Here is a 22,232-nt window from a genome sequence, read left to right as displayed (position 1 = left end):
CAAATACACATCCATATACAGTACATTGAGAAACTGCAAGTATAATCAAGTACTACATCATTGTGTGGTTACATTTTCATGTGCATATAATATAAATCTGGCAGCAGTCAAAATCAATATTAAAACCTATATATGCAGACCCAAAATTTCAGCCATACATTCTCTTTCATTTCTCTAAGCAACCATTTTTAACATCAAAACCTGCATTTTTTTTATTTCTAAAGCACCTATAATTGGCTCTTTTTTAAACATTGTTTATTTTAGAATCTTGAAACTCTGACAGCCTTCCGACAAAGGAAATAAATATGCTGCAAATCACCTATGTCTGTAAAATTCTAATCAAAATATTACCTGCCAAGAAACAGAATAATGATTTAGTGACTAAATCACTCGGTGTAGCCTTTTCTAGTGCCATAGCTACAGAAGGTATAAATCCCAAGCAATCGGGGAATATTTTATTATTGTATGAGATTCAGAAGTCTGATATACTTTAAATATTAAACAGTTGTTCCAACACTAAGGAGGAATTTCATCCTGTTGTCTTGGGTGGGCCCCACCAGATGAAGCTTTGCTTTGAAAAAACAAAACTCTGATAGGAAACCAGTGACTCTGTACTTGCGTCCCAAAGATGCCCTAGAACAAAATATTTTAATAGCAAATTCAAAGACAACCAGTGAAAATTAATGGTCTACAAAATATCTTTTAATTTGAGTATCTGATTTGCCATTATATGTGTAACAGATCAAGAGCACAAATATGTCACCATCTTGGCAGGGCATGGACAGGTTCCTGATGATGGCTTTTATCATCCAATATTTTCACACCACCCAAAGCACATCAGGCACTCAGGGAGCAGCAGGTACCATTCCAGGGGAGCTCTGCTGAGGCACTTCAAGTTGCAACGCTGTAAGTGCAGTATGCAGCTGTAATCAGAACCCCTGTTTCACAAGTGTGTTTTCAGTAGTTTCTGGAGCACTGTGTTTCAGCACATTTCTTGATTTGTTACACTAAGTGCTAAAAATTATGCTGCATTTCCTGGGTTTTATGCAGAATTTAAAGAAAAGGAGAGGAAGGTTGGAAAAAAAATCCCCGTACTGGCTGAATAATGTAGTAATTAGCTGCCAGCAACCTGAGGCTGAGAAGAATCGATTTTTCATTTTGAAATTTTTCTCTTAGTAGAATAGAATGCAAATATAAACAAACACTTTTTGTTGTTCCTAAAACATTATTCTAGAATTTTGTTTCAGTGATAGAAAGAAACTTTCATGTTGTGTGTCCATTTCTTAAAATGATTTGGGCATGAAATTAAAAAATATTATTTTCTTATACATCCTCAGTTCAAACTTCCGTATTTCTTGGGTGTTGTTATAGTAATATGAATCCTCTAAAACTAGATTGCATTTTTTCCCTATTTCTGCAGCATCTGGAGATAATTTACAGATGGGAGATTGGGAAAGACAGTGGATTCAGTCATCTGCCTGAGAGATGCTGGAATTATGCTTCTGAGTTGGGCACAAAACATGGGCTTCCTTCAGTATCAGGACCAACAACACAGATTGTTTTGGACCCTAGTAAACATGACCCAGACCTCAGGATGGGTCTGTTCTGTAGTCAAAGGCCTTTAGACCTTGAAAGGTGTGAAATATGCTGTGTTTAAGTGAGGTAACTGTGACCAGCAGCAGTGAGGACTTGGACTAGGTACCCTGCACGTGCATTTATCCTAATTTCCAGATAAGATTCTGCAGCTTGATAACTCTAAATTTTCATTGCAATTAACCAACATAAAGTTAGTAAGGAGTGTGCATCTCACCCATGGTCATGCTTTTGGCCACCATATAGATGTAACCTTGTTTAGATTAATCCAAGCAGCCATTCTTTATCCAAAGATGAGGGATGTCCCACAGTTTAATAATTTGTGTGTGTTATTTATGTACCAAAGACTGCAGTTGTTTACACTACTGAGTCATTTATTTTCGTTCTGAGAAAGCCAGCCATGTGTCTGGTATCACCAGCTTTGAATCTACCCAGAGGTTCAGAACACCTCTGAAGTGGTTAAAGCTTTTTGTCTAAGAGCATGTTGTAATATTCAAGACAGTGAAAACTTGTCCCATTTATTTAAAAAGTGGAAAATCTATGTTTTAAATGTGTGAAAAGACAAAAAATGCAAGTTCACTAGAAATGTGAGGTAAAATGATTTTGTAAATTATGCATGCTTTCAAAGTAATGACCCAAGGTCAAAGATGATTCCTTGGATAATAGGTAGAGTGCAGTCAGGATGATCAGTGTCACTTGCTGGATGCCATGCTAGTTCTGTATATCCAAGAAATAAAAGTCCTAAAGAAATGGCTAATTTGGAGCCTACTCCAAATTTGTTGAAAGCCTTTCAATGGATATCAAGGTTTCTTTATAAGCACCACAGAAGCCTTCAAATCTATTTTCTCAGATAAAATATTTCAACTTGTAATGTTTATTTATTAGTCTGTTAGCATATAAGAAGATATACCAGACTTCTTGTCTAGCCAAAGGTTCCATTCCTAAAGAGGACTTGGGCTTTCCAGATTATTTCATTCTATGAAAAACACGAAAATTTTAATTGCTGGAATTAAGGGCAAAACTAAAGAGCTAACTATAACACATCATTCATTAGTGACACAAAGTAATGTTTTACATACCAGAATAACAAGGTCCTCTTGATACCATTGTTATCTCTTTCTGGTGCTTGCAAGCAGCTCTCCTGAGGAAGCATTCATTTTGGTAAGTGTCTCCATTTGATCCACAAACTGGAATATAGTTTGTGTGACACTGGAAAAGAAATTATAAAATAACCTAGTCATACAGAAATCAAGTGATTAATCTCAACTGCATATTAATATACAGGAAGATAGTTGTGTTATTAACAGCATCTTATAGCGCTTTTTGCTAAAGAATGATTTGAAATATATTAGTTTTTCAGTATCACTATATGTATTCCTCTTGGATCACTGAAATAATAGTCTAACTCCACATGGACTAACATAAGAATTCAGTAGGAAAGATTAAAAGCACAAAATAACTATGGTGGGACTTTTTACTGGCTAGAGGGAATATGTCAGGCATCTAGAAGCATTTGAAGGATAAACACTGAGGAAGGAGAGAACTTCTTCAAGATAATACAAGAAAGTATGACTAGGCACAGGGGAATGAAACTGAGCAAAGGAGAACTTAAGGAGAACAATGCTTAAGGGGAGATTTGCTGACCTCCTTGGTCAGAACAGTCTTACAAAGGAGGTGGAAAACAATCACCATTCTCATTAAATTCAAGAGCATCATGAGTCTTTTACTTGGTCAATAACTATAGGAATGCTTTTCTATTACTACACTGAGAAATTTAAATCTTCAGTTTAGTAGAATTTGATACAAATAAAAAGAAAGAAAGGAAGAAAGGAAAACTTATCATTCAGAGTAGCTTTTGCAGAAGCTACCTACATTTTGCTGTTTTCTTATACTCTAACAGAAATGGATTATAAACCCCTTGTACACATAATGTGCATTAAGCTGCTGGGACCACCAATCTGCCGAGCATCCGAGAGTGCTGCACGGCTTCCTGCTGAACTGGGGATCCAGACCCTGCCTCACAGCTTGGAAAAGAAGGTATTCCCCTGTTTGGGGGTGCAGAGGTAACTGTAATGACAGACACCTTTTGCATCTTCAACACCCCAATGTAAAAAGAACCCAACCAAAAATGAAAACCAAGAAGCAATGATGAAATACAGAGTAGCTACCAAATTCCTTAGCCACACAAAGTTTATGATTAAACTGGTGTAGTTCAACTCGTGAGAGTACATGCAGAAATAACATTAGTTAAGTTAAAATGACTTAAAAATACAAGAGTTTCTTCTCCAAATTCCAAATGAGAGCCTCTCCCACAACAGTTTCTTTGTGTTTTGACATACATAAAGGTCAAAATACTGAAATCTTAAAACATAATTTTGAAGGGTATTACCCTCCAATCCTTTGTCATCCTGCCATAGATTACCAGCTGAGAATGAACTAAGCAGGTATGGACAGAAACAAATCGTGCTGCCAGTTCTGAAACTTTTTTCTAACAGTTTTGTAATACTTTCCCATAGTGAGTAGCTCTCAGACACTCAACCACAGCCACTAGTCCTGTCACATGCCATACTGAACAGTCATTTCTAGAGAGAGTTGCCTGTAAAAAACAGGCAACTTCCAAGGGTGACAATACTTTCTGATAGATAATTCTCTGTTCAATAGATAATTCTCAATTCTCCTTAAGTCTCTGTGTGATGTTTTAAATTTGCAGGTTCCGTCCTGAGGATAGAAAATGAGAAGTAAAGGGATTCCTTTTTTGCAGTTTGGTAAGCCTTTAGTGATTTGGTACAGTACAGCCCAAAGCTGTCTGTGAGAGCCCTTTAGGAGTAAAGCTGTTTTCTTGTCAGGAACTCCTCTAATACTTCAAATGGCCAAAAGGGAGAGCAACTCTTTGTGCACAGGATCTGCTCAGCACAGTGTGCCATGGGAAAATCCATCTGAGCTCCATCCAGTGCTGTGAGATTTCAGAGTTTCCAACTTCTGAATGGGTTGAAAGATTTCCTCACTTTGCTTCTTTTCCTATTCTGTCCTATTAAAGCAGTTATCTTATTAAACTGATTGTTTTCAAGCCTTTCTTACTGAGATTGGAAAAGAGCCCCATCATGTCTCTCCTTCTCCTCACCCCACTTTACCCCATCTTACCTCCCACACACACTCACTAGGTGTTGATCAGCTTTTCAATCAGGTTTTGTAAAACTCATCCAAAATACCGCAAAAGATCTTTCAGCCTGCAGAGCTCTTTCTGCCATGACATTACAGCTGTTTCAAGCAACACTGAAATTTGTCATTCATTTTCCCTATTCTGAAGAAAGTTTGTGCTGGTCTTGGCCTCAGTTCAAGGGTGGCTGTGGTTAGTTGTGCCCCTCTGTCATGCAGACCTCACTGCAGTCACAACTTCCTCATGAGGGGAAGAGGAGGGGCAGGCACTGATCTCTTCTCTATGGCAGGACCAGTGACAGGATTTGAGGGAATGGCCTGAAGTTGTGTCAGGGGAGGTTTAGGTTGGATAGTAGGAAAAGATTTTTCACCCAGAGGGTGTTTGGGCACTGGAACAGGCTCCCCAGGGAAGTGGTCACAGCACCAATAGAGTTCAAGAAGTGTTTGGACACTGCTCTCAGGCACATGGTGTGACTCTTGGGGTGTCCTGTGCAGGGTCAGGAACTGGACTCGATGACCCTTGTGAGTCCCTTTCCACTCAGCGTATTCATGGCTTCTGTGATTTCCCCTCCAGCAGGAGCATCTCACCTGATCATAACCTGGATCCCAGATCAATTTGATTTTGCAACTCTCTTGTTAGGGTACATTTTTCTAAAAATTGCAGTCTCAACAACATAAGAAATGTCTTCCTGGATGGGACCAGTATCACAGTTATCCAGCTCTGTGATGAATAGGAAACACACTTCTGGAAGAACAGACTGATATTCCCACATCTTCCTTTCAGTGCCTCTTCAGTGGAACCACTAAACACAAATCTGTCTGTTTTCCTTTCAAAACCTTGCAGTATCAGAAAAAAATTAGCTAGCTCTCAGATAGTTTTGCATGTGAGGAACCTAATAGTTTGGGTTGGGTGTTTACTGCCTGGAAATGTTGGTGCTGTTAGTTTTAGAGAATTGAGTAAGCTAAATTAACTTTGAGAGTTACAGGAAGATTTTCAGCCTGCTATGTCTGAAAAACATAGGCCTGTCTTCTCCTCAGCCAAGGACTTCTTTCCTAACAGTATAGAATAAATTTTTCAAGAAGCAAACATGCAAGTAGTTTAAAAGCAATACTTTTTTTAAAAAATGCATTGTTGAAAAAAAAAAGAGCAGTTTATCACATGAACTAGTTCTTTTTTATATGTCTTCAAGAACTGATTATTAGGAAGTCACCAAATCTACCACCTACAGAAAAGAAATTAATCCTTTGGATATCCTAGGGTTGAATTTATTTTCTTTCTTTTTTTCTTTTTTTTTTTTTTAATCATTACAGAGCTTTGGTTTTACTTAAATAAGTGTTACAGACAGTCTGAGACATATGAAAAAGCCTCTTCTTATAAGAATTTTTTCTCCCTCTAAAAGGCAGTTAGAACAATGTCCCCAGCACAGGTGAACTCAAAAGCCTATCAAAAGCCAGCTCTGAAACATTGGAATCCAAAACCAGTGTAAGATCATATATGCACCACTACTATTCTGGTTCCCCTTGATTTATTATTTATTGAAAACAGAACACACAATTATTTTTAAAACACTGAAAGACACCCCACTCCAGGGTTTGCTGATAACACAGCTAGCTCTTCTGGTTTTACCATGAGTCTTGTACATGATATTTCATACACTTGTCCTGGTAATAAACTGTGAAAAGAAAAAACTGCTGCATTGTTTTTTCTCTAAAAATGTTAGTGGCAGGAGGGGAGAAGAATTGCCATGATGGTTATAAAAGCTGCAAACTAAAGGCTCAAAAACCAGCAAAAAAATTGAACCTGCTATTTACTTATTTTTAAACTTCAGAAGATGTTTTTATAATTTTTTTTTTTTTTTCCTGAGCAGGACTAATTCATTGTTCTAACTCATAACCTTTATGATCACTGATGACCCTGCTTTTATCTGATCCAATCAGTGCCACTGAAAAAGGAGTTTATGGTTAGAGCCCATAAGCCTATTGCTGAGCTGTATTTTTAAAGCAGTGACTCTACAAACACTTCCCTTCACCTGAAAGATTTGTCAGAAATGGCAAACGAAAAGGTGAGCAGCCCTTACCTGGAACTGACACGCACATTTCAAGCCATCGCCCTCCTCCTTGCACACTCCTCCATATTTACATGACGATTCATCACACACTCTTACATCAGATTCCCTTACATTTAACTCTGCAGAAAAATAGAGAAAAGGGACAGAAAAGAAATTATGAGTTATTTTGAGGATTGCCTTGTCCTTAAATGCTCTGAGCACCTCTGCTGCCTTACTCCCATATAGAAATTAAAGGAAAAATGCCAGAGCTGTTCCCCAGGCTGCCCTGCATGGGCTCAGCTCTGCTTCTGGGCTCCTCTCCAGAGGCAGGTCCTGCTCTCCAGAGGCAGCTTTGCCTGGCTGGGAGAGTGGTTGTGGGTAAATGCTGGTTCACCACATAAGCAGACACAGAGAAAACATGTGTTTATACTGCCCAAATTCTCTTCCATGTTTCCCCTCATGGGGATGCCACAGTATAAAACCCTTCTCCACAGAAGTTGTTTCTAGTAGGAGTCAGTTTTACTCAGGTTATAGCCCACATTTCTCACCTGCTACCTCTTTCTGGTTTACTCTCCACAAAGGTCCTGAGGAAGTAGAAAAGCTGAACCATCAGAATTTCCCTGCCTGGTTTTCCAGTCTCTGCCATGGCCACACTGTTATCCTCCAGACTTAAAAATAAACCCAACTGTGTTTAAACAATTATAATTTGCTTGCACGGTAGGAGCCAGAGTAATGAACCAGAGATCTGTGTCTTAGCTCCTGCATAAAAATATGGAGCACAAGTGGCAGCTCCTGTCACCGTAAGTTTGCAACACGGGCACAGCTGGCAAGAGGGAAACCAAGGAAACACATTAAATGCATAACCACTAGCTCCAGCACAAAGGTCACCTAACTAGCTTCAAGCTCTTTTTGGACATCACAGTCCAAGGCTAGTTTAAAAAGAGAATAAATACATTCTTTTGAGATAAGTATTTGATTTGAATTATGTATAGAAAAGAGAGCAAAAGAAAGCACAAGTGGGCTAATGGAAGTGGTCGGTGTCCACCTAAATGTGACCTCATCAGGCTGTGTGGGAACAGTGCTGGTACTATTGATTCCAATGAAAAGGTGAAAATAGCACCAAGGGTTCTGGAAAAACCCCCTGACATTATTAAGTGTGCAGTGAAATCAGAGGATATCATTCAAAGATGTCTGTGTTACGGTTCAAGCCAGAAACCTTCAGGACTCTATAGCAAGTATGATCCACTAAAGAGATTCGCTGACAGCGGTGTGATTTAAAATAATGTCTGTGACTTTTAATAAGCAAGTCCTATCCAGAAAACTGGCTTAAAGAAAGAACTGAACACCAGCCATTCAGAAATGGGGAAAGGTAGGTCAAAACCAGAAGAAAATAATCCTCGCTGCCACTTAAAAGTCTTAAATAGGCAATCAGCCTCCTCCTCACAGCAGTATCAGCACTTTGGTATGACAGTGATAGACACCCTGGAAAACTGCTCCTATGTGTTTATGTAACATTATACGCCCACACATATTGTTCATATAAATAAATAAACAAATAAACAATAATTACTGCAATAAATTTTACCACTTCTGCCTCATATACTATATTTAACATAGCATAATTATGTATTTTTTCATGGCACTGAAGTTACAGGATTACAGCTCAGTGGAAAGTCCAGTTATAATCCACATTTTTTTTGTCAACCACAAGAAAAAATTGAGAAACATATTGATTCTTTTTCCCTCTATATGTCCCTCACTCCCAAAGGCATAAAAGAGGAGGGCAAGGTCTGTAACAATGGGCAGATAGGTATTCTGGTTGCCATCACAACCCTGTGCTGTGCTCTCTAATATTATTCTTAATGTCGCCACTTATCAAGCGTGACTGCTGCGTTGTAGGGACCAAGCTAATGTGACAGAACATTGCAGCTTTTCAATTTAATGTGCTCATAACTCGCTCCTGAAGGAAATGTGCCTTTCTTTCTCTTCACAAAGATCTGTTCCACAAAGATGAACAAACTATCAGAATTAATTAAGGGGAAATGATTGTCATATCTGAAAGAAGGGTCCACCTTTAGGTGATACCACATTTGAGAAAATGCAATTCTAAAAAGGAATAACCATACAGTCAAATTAGAGCATGTACTGCTTTCAAAATACTGTGCTATTCAGGCCAGGAAAATAATGAGATGTTGGTCCCCCCTGCTCAACTCTCAGCTGAGCACGCTGGACTCTGCTTTGCAACATCCTACCCTGTGCTCCCCACTGGCAGAAGAAACCCCTTGGCAGCTGCAACTCCTGCTTGGATTTCTGGCAGTCTATACAATGCCTAAGCAGTGCAGTACAGGCCTTTCCTCAGTATTGGAAAGGCCCATTTGCTCCCCCAGTGTGGAGAGGGCACACAGACATCCAGAAAAGAGCCCCTTCACCACAGTGGTGGACAAGGAACCCCACTTTTTTGTAGAGGGCAAGGATGTGCTGGGCTCAGAAAGAGAGACCAGATAGCAGTTCAGCATCGAGGCTGAGCTTGAGATATACTTGTTCAAGCTTAGTTATTGTTCTGCCTGCAAGAGCCAGAGAGAAAGGGGAAGATTTCAGAACAAAACTATAAGAAAGGATATGAAGATGGGGGTGCAGAATTAGCCCTTGTGTACCTCCCTCACCCCAAGTAAAAAAGAATACTTTTGGGCATTTTTTTAATTCCACAGGAGAAATTGAGAGGACAAAAAGCACACTGTGCATTTAATGGCTACTTCATTTTAGGCATAGACTGTTTTTCTATCCACATAAATGATAAATAGTGATTATAAGCTTTATGGCATTAAATGAACATTGGAAAATCATGTTGTCTCCTGGTCTCTGCATGACCTTGCTAGCTCAAAGTTGCACAAAAAACAAGATATCCTGGTGACTGGCACTTGAATTTGATAGATGAACTTTATTCTGTGACAGGATGTCACCTAATCCCTTATTCCATTCAGAGGCAAATTGTAGCAGCAGCAAAATCAGGCCTGTGACATGTGCATGATTACATCTGATGGAATCACAAGTACCGGGAAGTGTGGTGGCTATAATTACTTCTGCACCTACAGCATTCCGTTCAAAAATGAATACATACGGATGGGTGGATGGATGCTAATAGAGTGATGTGAGGAGGAACTGAAGATGTCTTGCATGTCTGAAATGTGCTCTCTTTTCAGTGAATTCCCCACAGACAAAGAATTAAAACGGGGTTTCTGCAATTATTTCCAGAAGAGCAGAATCATCATCGTGAGAATAGATCCATGAGAGGAGCAAAAATATGTAGCAAACGGTTTAGGGTAATTTCTTGCATGTTTCTTAATGCCTGTTGTAACTCATTTCCTTGACTTTCAGTAGGTATAAATAAGAGAAAGCCTCAGTGTGATTCATTACACACACTGAAAATATGCTAGGTAGTAATCCATCAATTCCCAAGAGAAAATATAATTAGCGCAATTAAATCAGGCTTCCAAATTTATGATAAAATTAATCTCCAAAGGCCTTAAATGAGGTATTAAAAATGATTTGCTAGTATCTGTTCAGCCAATACACTTCCTGGTTGTGTGAGGCCTGACTGGCACAGAGCAGCTTGCAAAGACCCACAGCAAGGTCTTCTGGGTTTGCCTTTTTTTCTCTGTTGAGAAGAATTCACTTTGTGAAAATTTGTTACATTGCTAAAAATGAGGAAAACCTTCTCCATTTTGACTCCTTTTAGAGAATGTGAAGTACAGCTTGATACAAGCAGCTGAAGATTGGCTTTTTGCTTGTGGCCTCAAAATAAGGATCTTGTTATAAGAGGTAAATTACATGTGTCAAAATGCTGAACCTGAAGATGAAACCAAACTTGTAGCTTTAAATCCATCAAACATATTTCTTCCATCTGGATACCTCAAGAATAAAGTAAAATTTAAGATGGGAAAATCTGTTTGCTTTGCTTTTTCAAAACTCATGTTTCTCCTAGGGTTAGCAATAGTACACAGTAACGACGAATGGATATAGGGAACCCAAAAATACTTTTACCACATAAAAGTGAGCATGTGAATATTGCAGCTGTTGCTGAGGAAAAAAAACTCTCTCTGGCTGCCTGTCTATCTGTTTTCTCTTTCTGTGGGTAAGATTCCAAACAATAGAGGTGTCAGGACCCCTTGTTGCCTTTTGCTCTTGACCTATGGGTTTGGTAAAAAAGGGGAAGCAATTGCCACCATTTGCATTAGAGGGAAAAGGCACGGCTTTTCTGTCCTCCAAACAGTTTGTTCTTTGTGAAGCCAAGCTTTAAATTAGGATGTATGACCCCTCATGGAGGTCATACATAGACACATACACATGGACAGACCTGGGAGAGTTCGTAAAAAGTCTATAACTCTACAGCTTAATAATAGAGTCAACATTGGCTTGGAAAAAGACTCAGGAGAAATTATGTTGTGTAAGGATGTGTTAGAGCACACAAAGTCTGCTGGAGATAGTGATGTTATGACTGAATGAGTCACAGAAGGCAAAAATCTCATGAACAGAAAACCTATAACTGGCTCCGTTTTGGGAGTCAATCTTATGATTTTGGATTGGCTTGGGCAAATCCCTGGGTTTTTGGTTTTGTTTTTTTGTTTGTTTGTGTTTGGTTTTGTTTTGGTTTTGGTTTTGTTTGGTTTGGTTTGGTTTTGCCATATTATTTATAAATTAATGGAGAATTCAATGGGGGAAAATAAACACACACAAAAAAATTTCCCTTATAAAGGGAAATATAAAGCTGAGGTGCTCACACAGTGGGTACAGTAATAGCCTGAGTCTTAAATCAAGCTCTTGAATAAACCTTTACCTGCCAGTCACAATCTTAGCCACACAACAAAGATGATACTCAGAGCCAGACCCCTGATCCCATGCTTCCTTAGGACAGCCTTCCCACTTCAACCAGGTGAGACTGAGCGGCACTGCAAAAAAGATTATCCAGCAAGTATTTTGGATGTCCCTGGAATACCTCTGCTCACCTCCTGCTGCCAGCTCAGAACAAAACGACACAATTCTCCTGTAAATCCTACCGATCCCTTGCAGACATACGAGCATCCCATCTGGCAGTGGCTTCAGTCACTTCAGATTTCCATCACCTACAGTGACTCTGACATTGGTTCAGACACTTAGCTCACATGCACACATCTATACATAAACATTTACATTTAGATTTCTTCATCTACAAGCTCAGTTCCATCCCACAGCTTTTCAAAGTACATCCAGAGCAGCCATTCCTGCAGGAAGTCATGCAAATGCTCACAGAGCTGTTTCACCCAGGCATCAAACAGAAAGGAAAATTGTGGGACCTTTTTTAAGGAAAAATACCTTAAAAATACCTAAGCCTCCCCTGACACAGCTTCATGCCTTTACATCAGGTCCTGTCACTGTTCACCAGGGAGAAGAGATCAGTGCCTGTGCCCCTGCTTCCTCTTCTGAGGAAGCTGCTGACCACGAGGAGGTCTCCTCTCAGTCTCCTCTTGCCCAGGCTCAACAAACCAAGTGGTCTCAGCCACTCCTTGTGTGGCTTCCCACTTAGACCCTTGACCCTTCCCCATCCTTGGGACATTGCTGGCTTTAGCACTGCAACCAAAGGAGAAAGTGGCTTTTCTTGCCTCATCAGCTAGAGAGCCAAATATTTCTAAAACACTGTAACCTTCCCAAACAAGTGAGTATCGCTGGCAAAACCTAAGTTTACCATATATTTGGTAACTAATAAACAACCTCTCCATTACGTTTTCCAGAGCATTTTATTATCCTCATGTTTCAGCAGTTGTGGATTATGTAAATCACAATAATTTGCATTGTTGAGTTTATGTCTGCTGATTTTCTTCTCAGAAATTGTCATAGGTTATGGGTGAAGAAAAAGAGAGCAGACAAACTCCTCAGACAAAATTAGCAATTACTTGTCCAAATAATACTTGCTCATGTCAAACCAGGCAAAGAAAGACAGAATGGGTTATACCATCTTGTTCAAATGAAAAATTATGTTTTTCAAAAAAAAAATCCCAGACAATAAGACAAACTACTGGTAAATAATTCAGGGAGAAGAAGGATGCCCTTCAGACACTGCATATCCCCTTTGAAGATGGCTGTTGCCACTGATTTGAGGTGACAGTTTAACAAAAAAAAAAAAAAAAAGAAATTAATAATGTGGAAAGAAAAATTAAGAGAGTGGAAAGAGAAGAGCAACAAAAAGAATTTTTAAATAAAGGCAATCAGAGAAGAAAAAGAGAAAAATGAAAATGTAACACAAGAAAATCTAAAACAAATGTAAGCTTTAAATAATTAAACCAGTCAAAAGTAATTTAAATGTCCTTTTCATGATGTGATATGGTATAATTTTTTTCTAACTTGAATTAAAAGAAAACTATTCATTGAGATAACCAAGAGGTCATATAAAAAAAGAAATAAAAAAACCCCAAAATTTTTAAATTAATTTACCCTAAAAAACCACAGACAACTGTAATCTAGCAGCATAAAAATACCCCCACATTTTTTTAATTGGTCAATTGATGGATGTCTTGTCTGTTTGATGGCAAATCTGCTGTTTTGAAAACAGTCTTAAGCAGTATTAGAGGATAGCAAAACCTGTTTTGCTGTGTCTCAGTGCAATATTTAATGCTCAATTGTGCAGAAAGAAAAAATAAAGCCGTGCTTTGGCTCTTGAAAATGCTATCTGAGTGAATAAAACTTGAAATATTTCCCTAAAACTACTTTTACAAGACTGCATTAGCTTTTGATTGCTTAAGTGCTGTCCAATTTATCTAGGATGATTATACTTTTACATTTCAAATCACCATAGTCTCCTTTTTGAACAGAGGAAAACTGAATGCATACATGCTGCTGAAGCAATTAGTATTCTTGTACACAATAGGAAACTACAGCAATTTTTAACAACTAGCACTCACACAGCAAGGTAACAAGACCGGCTTTGAACCTGAGAGTCTCCCACACTGCAATATTCACATTGCTAGTTTGCCTGAGACTAACTCTATTCAGTGTGAAAAAAGTAAGGAAAAGTGCCATAACGATGAATGTTTTTATGACAGCTCCATCAAAATATTGGGTGCAGCTGGTGGTACATTTTTGCTTCCATCAAGGGAGAAAATAAAGTTCTTGCAGAGAAAGTTAAGGCACTTCTTTCTTATCCTAAAGGCTTTGACAATGTTTCAGAAATCCTATATAATCTCTAAGTGAATATGTAATCAAATGTTACAAATCGACAAGCTGTGCAGTTGGTTGGAGACAGGGATAGATGTGGTGGGTACCTGGAATTATTTTCTCTCTATAAACACTTTTGTATCAAGGTCAGGCAGTACAACAATCTGGCCTTCAGTACCTGGGTCTGGTGTGCTTCTCTGTCAGCAGCTATCCAGGACACTGACTTCAAAACTTGCTTACAAAGCAGAATATGTCTTACTACAAAAAATTATTGACTATGATTATGCAAGGCCATTATAAAAAAATGAGCATGTCATTGCATATTTTTACATAAAATTAAAATAAACTATTAGAAAAGGAACACGATCATGTAGCATATTTACAGCAAGATTGATTAAAACATATATTATCAATCTTCAGTCTCTAAGGAAACCAAGGCTGTGCAGGAGCTGCAACTTTCCAGACATGGTGGTTTGTTCCTATAACTTTTGCACTCACTGGGCAATTTCAATCAAATCTGACAGCAGGAGAGGCCTGGGACATTGATCTTCCTACAAGCTAATGGAAAACCAGTGGCTGTTTAGAGAAAGGGGATCTAATGTCTACTGTCTCCACTGCCACTTGGGGGAACTCAGGGCATGTCCCAGCTTCAGGTAGAGTTAATTTCATCTCAGTAACTGTTAGTGTTGTTTTGGATTCAGAATTAGAATGGTGTTGATAATACACTGATGTTTTTGGGGTTTTGTCACATTTAACCCAAGTCAAGGTCACTTTTTTCTTTGTCTCATGCCCTGCCATTGAGGAGGTGCACAAAAGAAACTGAGATGAAGCACAGCTGGGACAGGTGACCCAAACTGACCTAAGGGATATGCCACACCACAGAACATCATGCCCAGTATATAACTGGGGGGAATTACCTGGAAGGGTGGCTGATCTGGGTTCAGGAAGGGAGGTCTGCCATAAGTCAGTGGGTGGTGAGCAATTGCATTGTGCATCGCTTGGTTTTTTTCCCTTTTTATTATCATTATTATTTATTATTATAACTATAATTATTATCATTATTATTATATACTATTATAACTGTATTTTGCTTTAATTTCAATTATTAAACTGTTCTTATCTCAACATACAAGCTTTACTTTGATTCTCCTCCACATTTCACGGGGGCTTTGGAGGAAATTTGGAGTGGCTGCACGGTGATTAATCTCCAGCTGGGATTAAAACCATGACACTGGGACAAGGCTCATGCAACAAGAACACAAACACATGTGATGTACTTCTTTTCACAAACACATGCAAATAAGTGGCTCTTATTGGCTCTTTTCCACTCATGGCACTGTCAAGGTCCTTGCCATACTGAGACTCAGAAATTTAAACTTGTATCTTGTAAACACGTGGACTTTCAGGATACTCGTGCTGCTGAATGCTAATGCATATACAAATGGGTTTATTCTGGTAGGTTAACTTTAAAAATACTGCTCTTACACTTCACCAGCCTTTGACACCTAATGGGACTCCTAGGAAATTTTTCATTTGGGTAAATTATACTGTTGACAGTTGTGCAGCATGTGCAATTACAGTCAGTAGGAAAATCTTATTTGTCCTTGCTCCCTTAATGTTCCTTTGTTTTCTTGCTCTGTCTCTCAGTTTGCAGAGTAGATGGTCAAATACCCAAAACATTTACAAGCAATTTGCTAAGGGTCTTCCTTCTCTCCTCACCCCTGCCCCCCAAGCTGGGGAGCTTCTCTGGCTTTCCAGCATCATTGCCCTTACAAACAAGAACACATCAAGCAGGCACAGTGCTCCCTCGGCAGCTATAGCTTTGGCTAATGAATCCTTGTCCTGAAGAAAACCCTCTATGCCAATTACAAACCAAGGTGAACCCTTCAGTCCTGTTCATGAAGTAAATGTGACTGTTACTTCCCTAAGCCTGTAGAGGAGTGGCAAACTGTTCAGACACTGAAACAACAGAGCCCTCATATATACTCTTGAAAAACCTGAAACCAAGTAAAATAGTGGTAAAAATGGACACTAAAGCAACTAATAATCTTCCATAAACATTGCAGGGATTTTCTTTTTTGATCTGCAGGTGATATATAACTCGATTTCTAAATTGGAAAATAATGGTGGTCAAATGCTGATACCATTCCTAGCACAAATCTCAAAGGCACAGAGTTCAAGGACCAGCTCACCACAGTAAGGGCTGAAATAGAGGTGTCATGTTCTATTGGGTCTCCAGAATTACAATATTTGCATACCAGTGGGGGGAATGGATGGCTGATGGCTCTGCCTCGCTCTGGTGCTAATTCCTGAGCTCCTTTTGTTTTCTGCTCCTCACTTTCATTTTTTCTACAACAGAAGAGAAGCAAGCTCTGGTGTGAGCAGTGCTTTGATGCAAAGAAGATGCAGACTTTCTATAACCATGTCAGTCACCTGATCACTGCCTACAGAGCTCCAGGATGCAGCCAGAGAAAGGAGCCTTCGCCTCTGTGAGCAATAGTAAGGGAGGTAAATAATGGTTTAAAGGACCTGATCAGGATGTTTTTTGTCATTATTGAAAAAAGGGCTGAAGTCAGCAGAAACTTAATCACATCAGAAATGTGTCAATTTGTCACAAAGCCCATGTATTTTCTTCAATCTCAAAGTCATGTCAATCTAGGTTTGTCTTCAAGTCCTAGCATGAAAAGAACTGAGCTCTGTATGTGGAGTGACACTTTCCTCCAAGCAAAGCTATGGAAGTGACTTGGCTTCTTTTTTGTTTTATTTCATTTTGAAGACATTTGGGAGGAAATCATAGACAACTATAATTACTCATTAACCTCCCCACTTTCTCTTTCCTTTATTCTTCTTGTGGTTTCAGTGTCAGAGAGATGTTTGGGTCTTGGTCCTTGAAAGCTCCACAGAAACTGTGTTCACAGCTGTGGAACAGCCTCCCAGGTTGTCATGACCTTCTGGGAGCCATTATTTCAAAAAACTAAAAATAAATTCAATAACTATTTTTTTAAAAATATCACCCAAGTATAATGGAAAGCACTTAGAGGGAACTGATAGGTTTTCATGGATGAACCAACACAACGCTGACATAGATTATACTGCACAACTCAGGTTATTACCCATGCTCTGCATATTGTACACATTATATATGATTGCCAAAAACTGTATGTTTCTCAGGGAAAAAAAGAGAAATATTTTAAAAATGAGAAATAAATATATATACATGCATTCAAACCCCACATTTTCAGTAAAAAATATTTTCAGTGTTCATTGTTGGCTCCTATTCTACTACTCCTTCCCTTCTACGTTTCCATTTATCACATTTTTCCTTTAGAGCTAAAAAACCAGAAAACTCTCTGGAATGGAAAGTCTTTGCATTTCTCAGCTACAAACCCCACGAGAAATAGGTGTCTTTTGCTGAATTTTCTAGAAAAATACTATTTTCTGCAAAATGGTGTTCAGTGAGGAACAAGTCTATTTGAAAAGGTGTTTTGCCATTTGGCATACATAATTTGAGGCTCCAATCCTATAAATGCCTGCACAGAGACTCAACCTTGAGCATTTGTGATATCTAAATAAGGTAAATGGAACAGATCATGTGCAAGACAAAGAATGTCCTTAAGTGCTTGTAGAATCAAGGACACAAGCAATTTTTTTAGCATCTGATTTTTATGCAGAAAATAATTAACTTGACTTAGGCTTCTGTCTATTGGTTACAAATGTGTAGAATTATAGAGTGAAGAAATAGAATTATAGAGTGGAGAAATTTTTTAAAGCACTCTTTATTTCTCATATTTGAAACTTTCCCTTAAAAGCAGAAGAAAATATCTGACAAAAAGTTGTCAGATAGTGTTTTAATCTTAATTATTCACTCTCTACAGGGAAACTGCTGCTGTCTGCAAGACCATTTGATGGCAGAAATCTATAATGTGACTTCAAATAGCTTAAATTTTAGATATTACTCATTGCTCCCAGTTACTATCATTAGCAGCTATGTGAAATACCTAGAGGCTGCAGTGGAGATCAGATCTCCCTTCTGAAAGGCATGGGTGAGAAGCAGCCCATTACTTACAGCATAAGCAGAGAAGCCATACAAATTGTGATAAAAATTAGATAATATCATTTCCCTTTCAGTGGATGTGAATGAGGAAGAAAAGTATATATAGAGGGAAGGATTTATCCAAGGCAGCAACACAAGGCCAAGGCAGGATGGCACAATAGCACTTGTCCCTGTCCAATTGTTTTGCTACAAGGTTATCTTTTCTCACTCTCACTGCATTTCCTTTCATAGAAATATTTTCAACACCACAGCTAGAAAATCATTGTGAGCACCAAAAATGGAGCAGACACAAAAAGATTGAGGCAGTACGTGTTGATTAATTTTAAAAATGAGAGAAAAAATGAATACTAACTCACTAAGGCTACTAATGCTAACTAAAGAGTTATGTTGATGTATTAATGCAGCTTGCAGGACTCATTTGCTGTATTCAAATAGGTGATAATCACTGCTCAGAATTCAAACTGTTCTGCTGTGATAGAGCCTAATGCAGATAGTGCCATGCAAACCCAGAAATGTGTCTCATAGTCCCATGGGAAAAACTCTTGTTTGCACAGGAACACAACACTGTAGGGGGTTGGCTCTTGTGCAGCAACACATGAAGGTATGGAGGAGCCTGAACGAGCTTTTGGGATGTGCTTTGCCCTAGGGAGGGTGGGACAGAAGCGAAAGGGGAGGGCAATTTTGATTAAATCAAATACAGACACTATTTTTCAGAAAATACACCGTCTTTGTGAGGGTGTGAGGAAAAGGACCTATGCTCACAGCTCCACCCTATGTGATCTCCTCTGACAGAGCAGGGGGTGTCCCTGCAAACTCAGGACCAGTTTTCTAATGGAGACACCTTGTCTTACACCCTCACTCTTGCCAGTCAACTAAGAGCTTCAGGAGCTCATCAATTCCTTGCATAAATTGTAAGAGAAACCACTCCTGCAAAGCTCAGCTATGAGTGTAGCTCAAGGCTGACTGAACATGGGGAAAAACCTGCTGTACCTAGAATATCCAACTGACATTTTCCAGTAATGTCAGCATATCATCTGTCATCAGAAGATGATGGCAACAACAAAGGATTTGAACTACTAGCAAGATCTGAAAACTGTGAACCTGTCTTATTTCTATTGTCTTTTATTTCAAACTTTGCAAAAGTGGAAGAGCCTGCCAAACTTATACACAAATTTCTGAAGAAAAAAGTAAATTTCACGTCTGCATAACCTTCACACTAGAGAGATTACACATCAAAATTGTCAGGTTGTGATCACAGGATAGAAAGGTCTTAATTCCAGAACCAAATTTCAAATTTAATTCAAGTTAGTAATGCCTGACACCCATTATCTATCTGGAAGAGTCTACCTTGCCCTCCCCAGAGAAAGTCAGTAAAGCATTTACCATGTCACAAATACTCATTCAGTGCTGGAGACTGTTTTGGCAGCTCTGTAGAGGTGGGCCACCATCTTCAGCTGAATAAATAAGAGGATAGGTGAGTGGAACACTTGGTGAGGGATTCAGCACTACCACTGCCTGTCTGCACCAGCATTTTCAACATCAATAGAGACTGAAAGAGCTGAGGCAAAAGGAAAAGTTTCAGAAAACAGTTTTCTTGCAATGATAATGATTATGAATGTTTTCCATAATCTCACTCAAGCTCTTTGGGCAAGACCTCCAGTGACACCGCTGATCGATTCTTCGTACACAGGATTACTGAAAGGCCTGTGAAAACAAATAACTGGAAACATCTTCCCTCCAATTCCCTAATGCTGTTCACAACAGTTTCATAGAAACACAACCTTACTTGTAGCCAGCTGAGGGAAATCAGCAGGGCCTCATGGCCATCTCTTACACATTATATTCTGCTCCCAGCAGCTGTAAATTCAACACTTCACTAGGCATTAAATTTACTCTCAAGAAACATTTTCTAAGAGAGGTGACAGAGTTATTGCACTGTTGCAGCTGTGGAGTCAGATGGCAGTATGCCAGAACTCCAACAAAATTTTAAATTAGAAATCTGACAATCTGCTATAGGTGGGGAAAAGGGGCTTTTATGTCCAGGCTCCTCCTTAGTTTTGTAATTTCCCTAGTACTGAAATGCATGGTCTGGTGTGCAACAGATGCCATATGCTTTCCATCTACTTCTTATTTGCAGCTGATAAGCACTGGAATGTCTTAAATATTGAAGAGAACCAGGAATTACTTCTTAAATGGCATTACGTCCTGCTATTACTCAGCCTGTGACAAAGCAGGGTGGTACTTTGCAAAACCTTCTGGTTACTTGGGGATACCCCCAGTAATAAAATCTGCTGAGGTTTATTTGCTCCTTGAAACAGGATCAACAAGGAGAACACAATATTTTTTACCACCTGCATCCTAACTAGCTCTTCAATCAACAGTTAGAGCTGTTGTATTTTTAAATATTATGGCCAACTGCTTAACAGCTTCTTTGAAATGTATAAAAAATTGGGAGCGGCTTCAGATAGGAAACCATATTTTTGGTGTCTGATCTTCACGTAAAAATGTTATGAAATTTTAAATAAATACAGAACTGGAAACATTTTATTGTTTTAATGAATATTGGCTGTACTGCTTTTATATAATTCTAAATCATAGCCTAAAACAATGGTATAAAAGTATAAAAATGGACCTGAGGTATCACACTGTACACTCGTGGATGGGAAAACACACCATGCATTGGGTTTAAGATGAGTATGGCAGGCCCTGACACTAAAATGTGCACATCAGTAGCTCATTCAATCAATAGTGAAGATGAACGCTAAAAGAAGGATTCTGTTTCAGTGTATATTCTAATACTGAATTTTAATTGTATATACCATTATAATCCCCCATGCATTATTCAAATGATCACTCCTGTTCCTATTTTTGCTATACAAAGTCGGGAGAAGAACAAAGCCCCTGAATTATATCTGGAGTCATGTATTGACTCAATAGCTACTTCAAAGGCCAGTTACAGTTATCAATATTAAACTTTAAAAAAAAATAGTATTCACTGTTTCTCCTGACAGATAAAAGACTCAGACTTTCTAGGGGATATTTGCACAGCCCATGGGCCACCTCTTTCTTTCCTCTTCTTCATTCTGCACAATGCTCTATGAAATATGTTTGGGGCCTCTGGGTCCATTAAATGCACATCTTTAAAGCAGTCTGGCTCAAAAGGCCCCACGATTAGACTGAAAGAGCTCCCTTCTCCAACGTGAAGTGGCACCAGAGACACTCTAAAAGTGTTTAATTCCCAAGCACCATGTCTGCACCTGAGCTCAGCCCTTGTGCACACGACACAGACATTTGTAATACCCACTGTGCAGAACAGTGTTTTTTCCAGAACACTCTGAAATCTGGAGACGTAGCTGACATACCTTTAGAATGGTAAAAAAATCACAAAAACTATAATTAGAGAAGCCACATTTCCATACTCTTTTAGGACCACTACAGAGAGATGCCATGGAAATTTAGCTCATTTTTAGTACTTCCTAAGTATATTTTATTAACTTTTATAAAGACACCATATTGGATACTTATGGGTAATTATGCAGTCCCTTGATCAACTTTCTGTTCCTGTTATATTTATGTCCCAGTGCACGGGTTTCCGACAAAAACTGGTTTGGGGCTAATCTCTTGATAACTTGGTGGTTGTAGAAAAACATCATGTCTACATGAGACTGTCTGAAACATTAAGATATCAAACACAAATCTGCTATTGTGCCACTGCAGGACTTCAAAAATGCTATTAATATGTATTCTGTAATACCTAAGATGTCCACAGGACTTTAAAACAGATGAACACACATTTCAAAGGCAAGGTAAATATTAATTCAGTTAGATCAAAATACAGAAAGAATGGATAATGGAGAGCAGTGCCAAGAGTCAGATAAAGGATGCCAAGCATTAACAATAAACAAGAAGAAAAACTCTTAGGAGAGGTTCAGTAGCTCCTCTTAGCTGCCCCTCATAATAAGAGTTTTCAGCATTGTTTACTGGCAATGTTATCTTTTTAAAACTCATTCCAAATCATAAATTCAATATCTTTATTAGGCTTTAGTCTCTCATTAAAAGCTCTCACAGCTGGTGAAACCTTTTAGAAGGTTTGGGGGGAAAAAGTGGGCTGGAAGCACTCGGTGTTTAAAACAGCATGAGTCTTTTATGAGTTTTTTTGCTGGTGTCATGTAATTTTGCACTTTTTCCTGCATTTA

General features: G+C 38.7%; 1 protein-coding gene across 1 annotated transcript in view; it reads right to left on the bottom strand.

Annotated features, from left to right (window-relative positions):
- TMEFF1 (transmembrane protein with EGF like and two follistatin like domains 1) overlaps positions 1 to 22,232 on the bottom strand; it is a 112,742-nt gene that overhangs the window by 39,010 nt on the left and 51,500 nt on the right. Inside the window, exons 2-3 of the mRNA XM_015619212.3 lie at positions 6,828 to 6,937; positions 2,673 to 2,802 (exon numbers count right to left, since the gene is read on the bottom strand). Coding sequence (XP_015474698.1) covers positions 2,673 to 2,802; positions 6,828 to 6,937 — 240 coding nt within the window. The remainder of the gene's footprint in view (positions 1 to 2,672; positions 2,803 to 6,827; positions 6,938 to 22,232) is intronic.

This window comes from Parus major, chromosome 2 (genome assembly GCF_001522545.3).
Source record: "Parus major isolate Abel chromosome 2, Parus_major1.1, whole genome shotgun sequence".
NCBI lineage: Eukaryota > Metazoa > Chordata > Aves > Passeriformes > Paridae > Parus > Parus major.
This window is presented reverse-complemented; position numbering and strand designations above follow the sequence as displayed.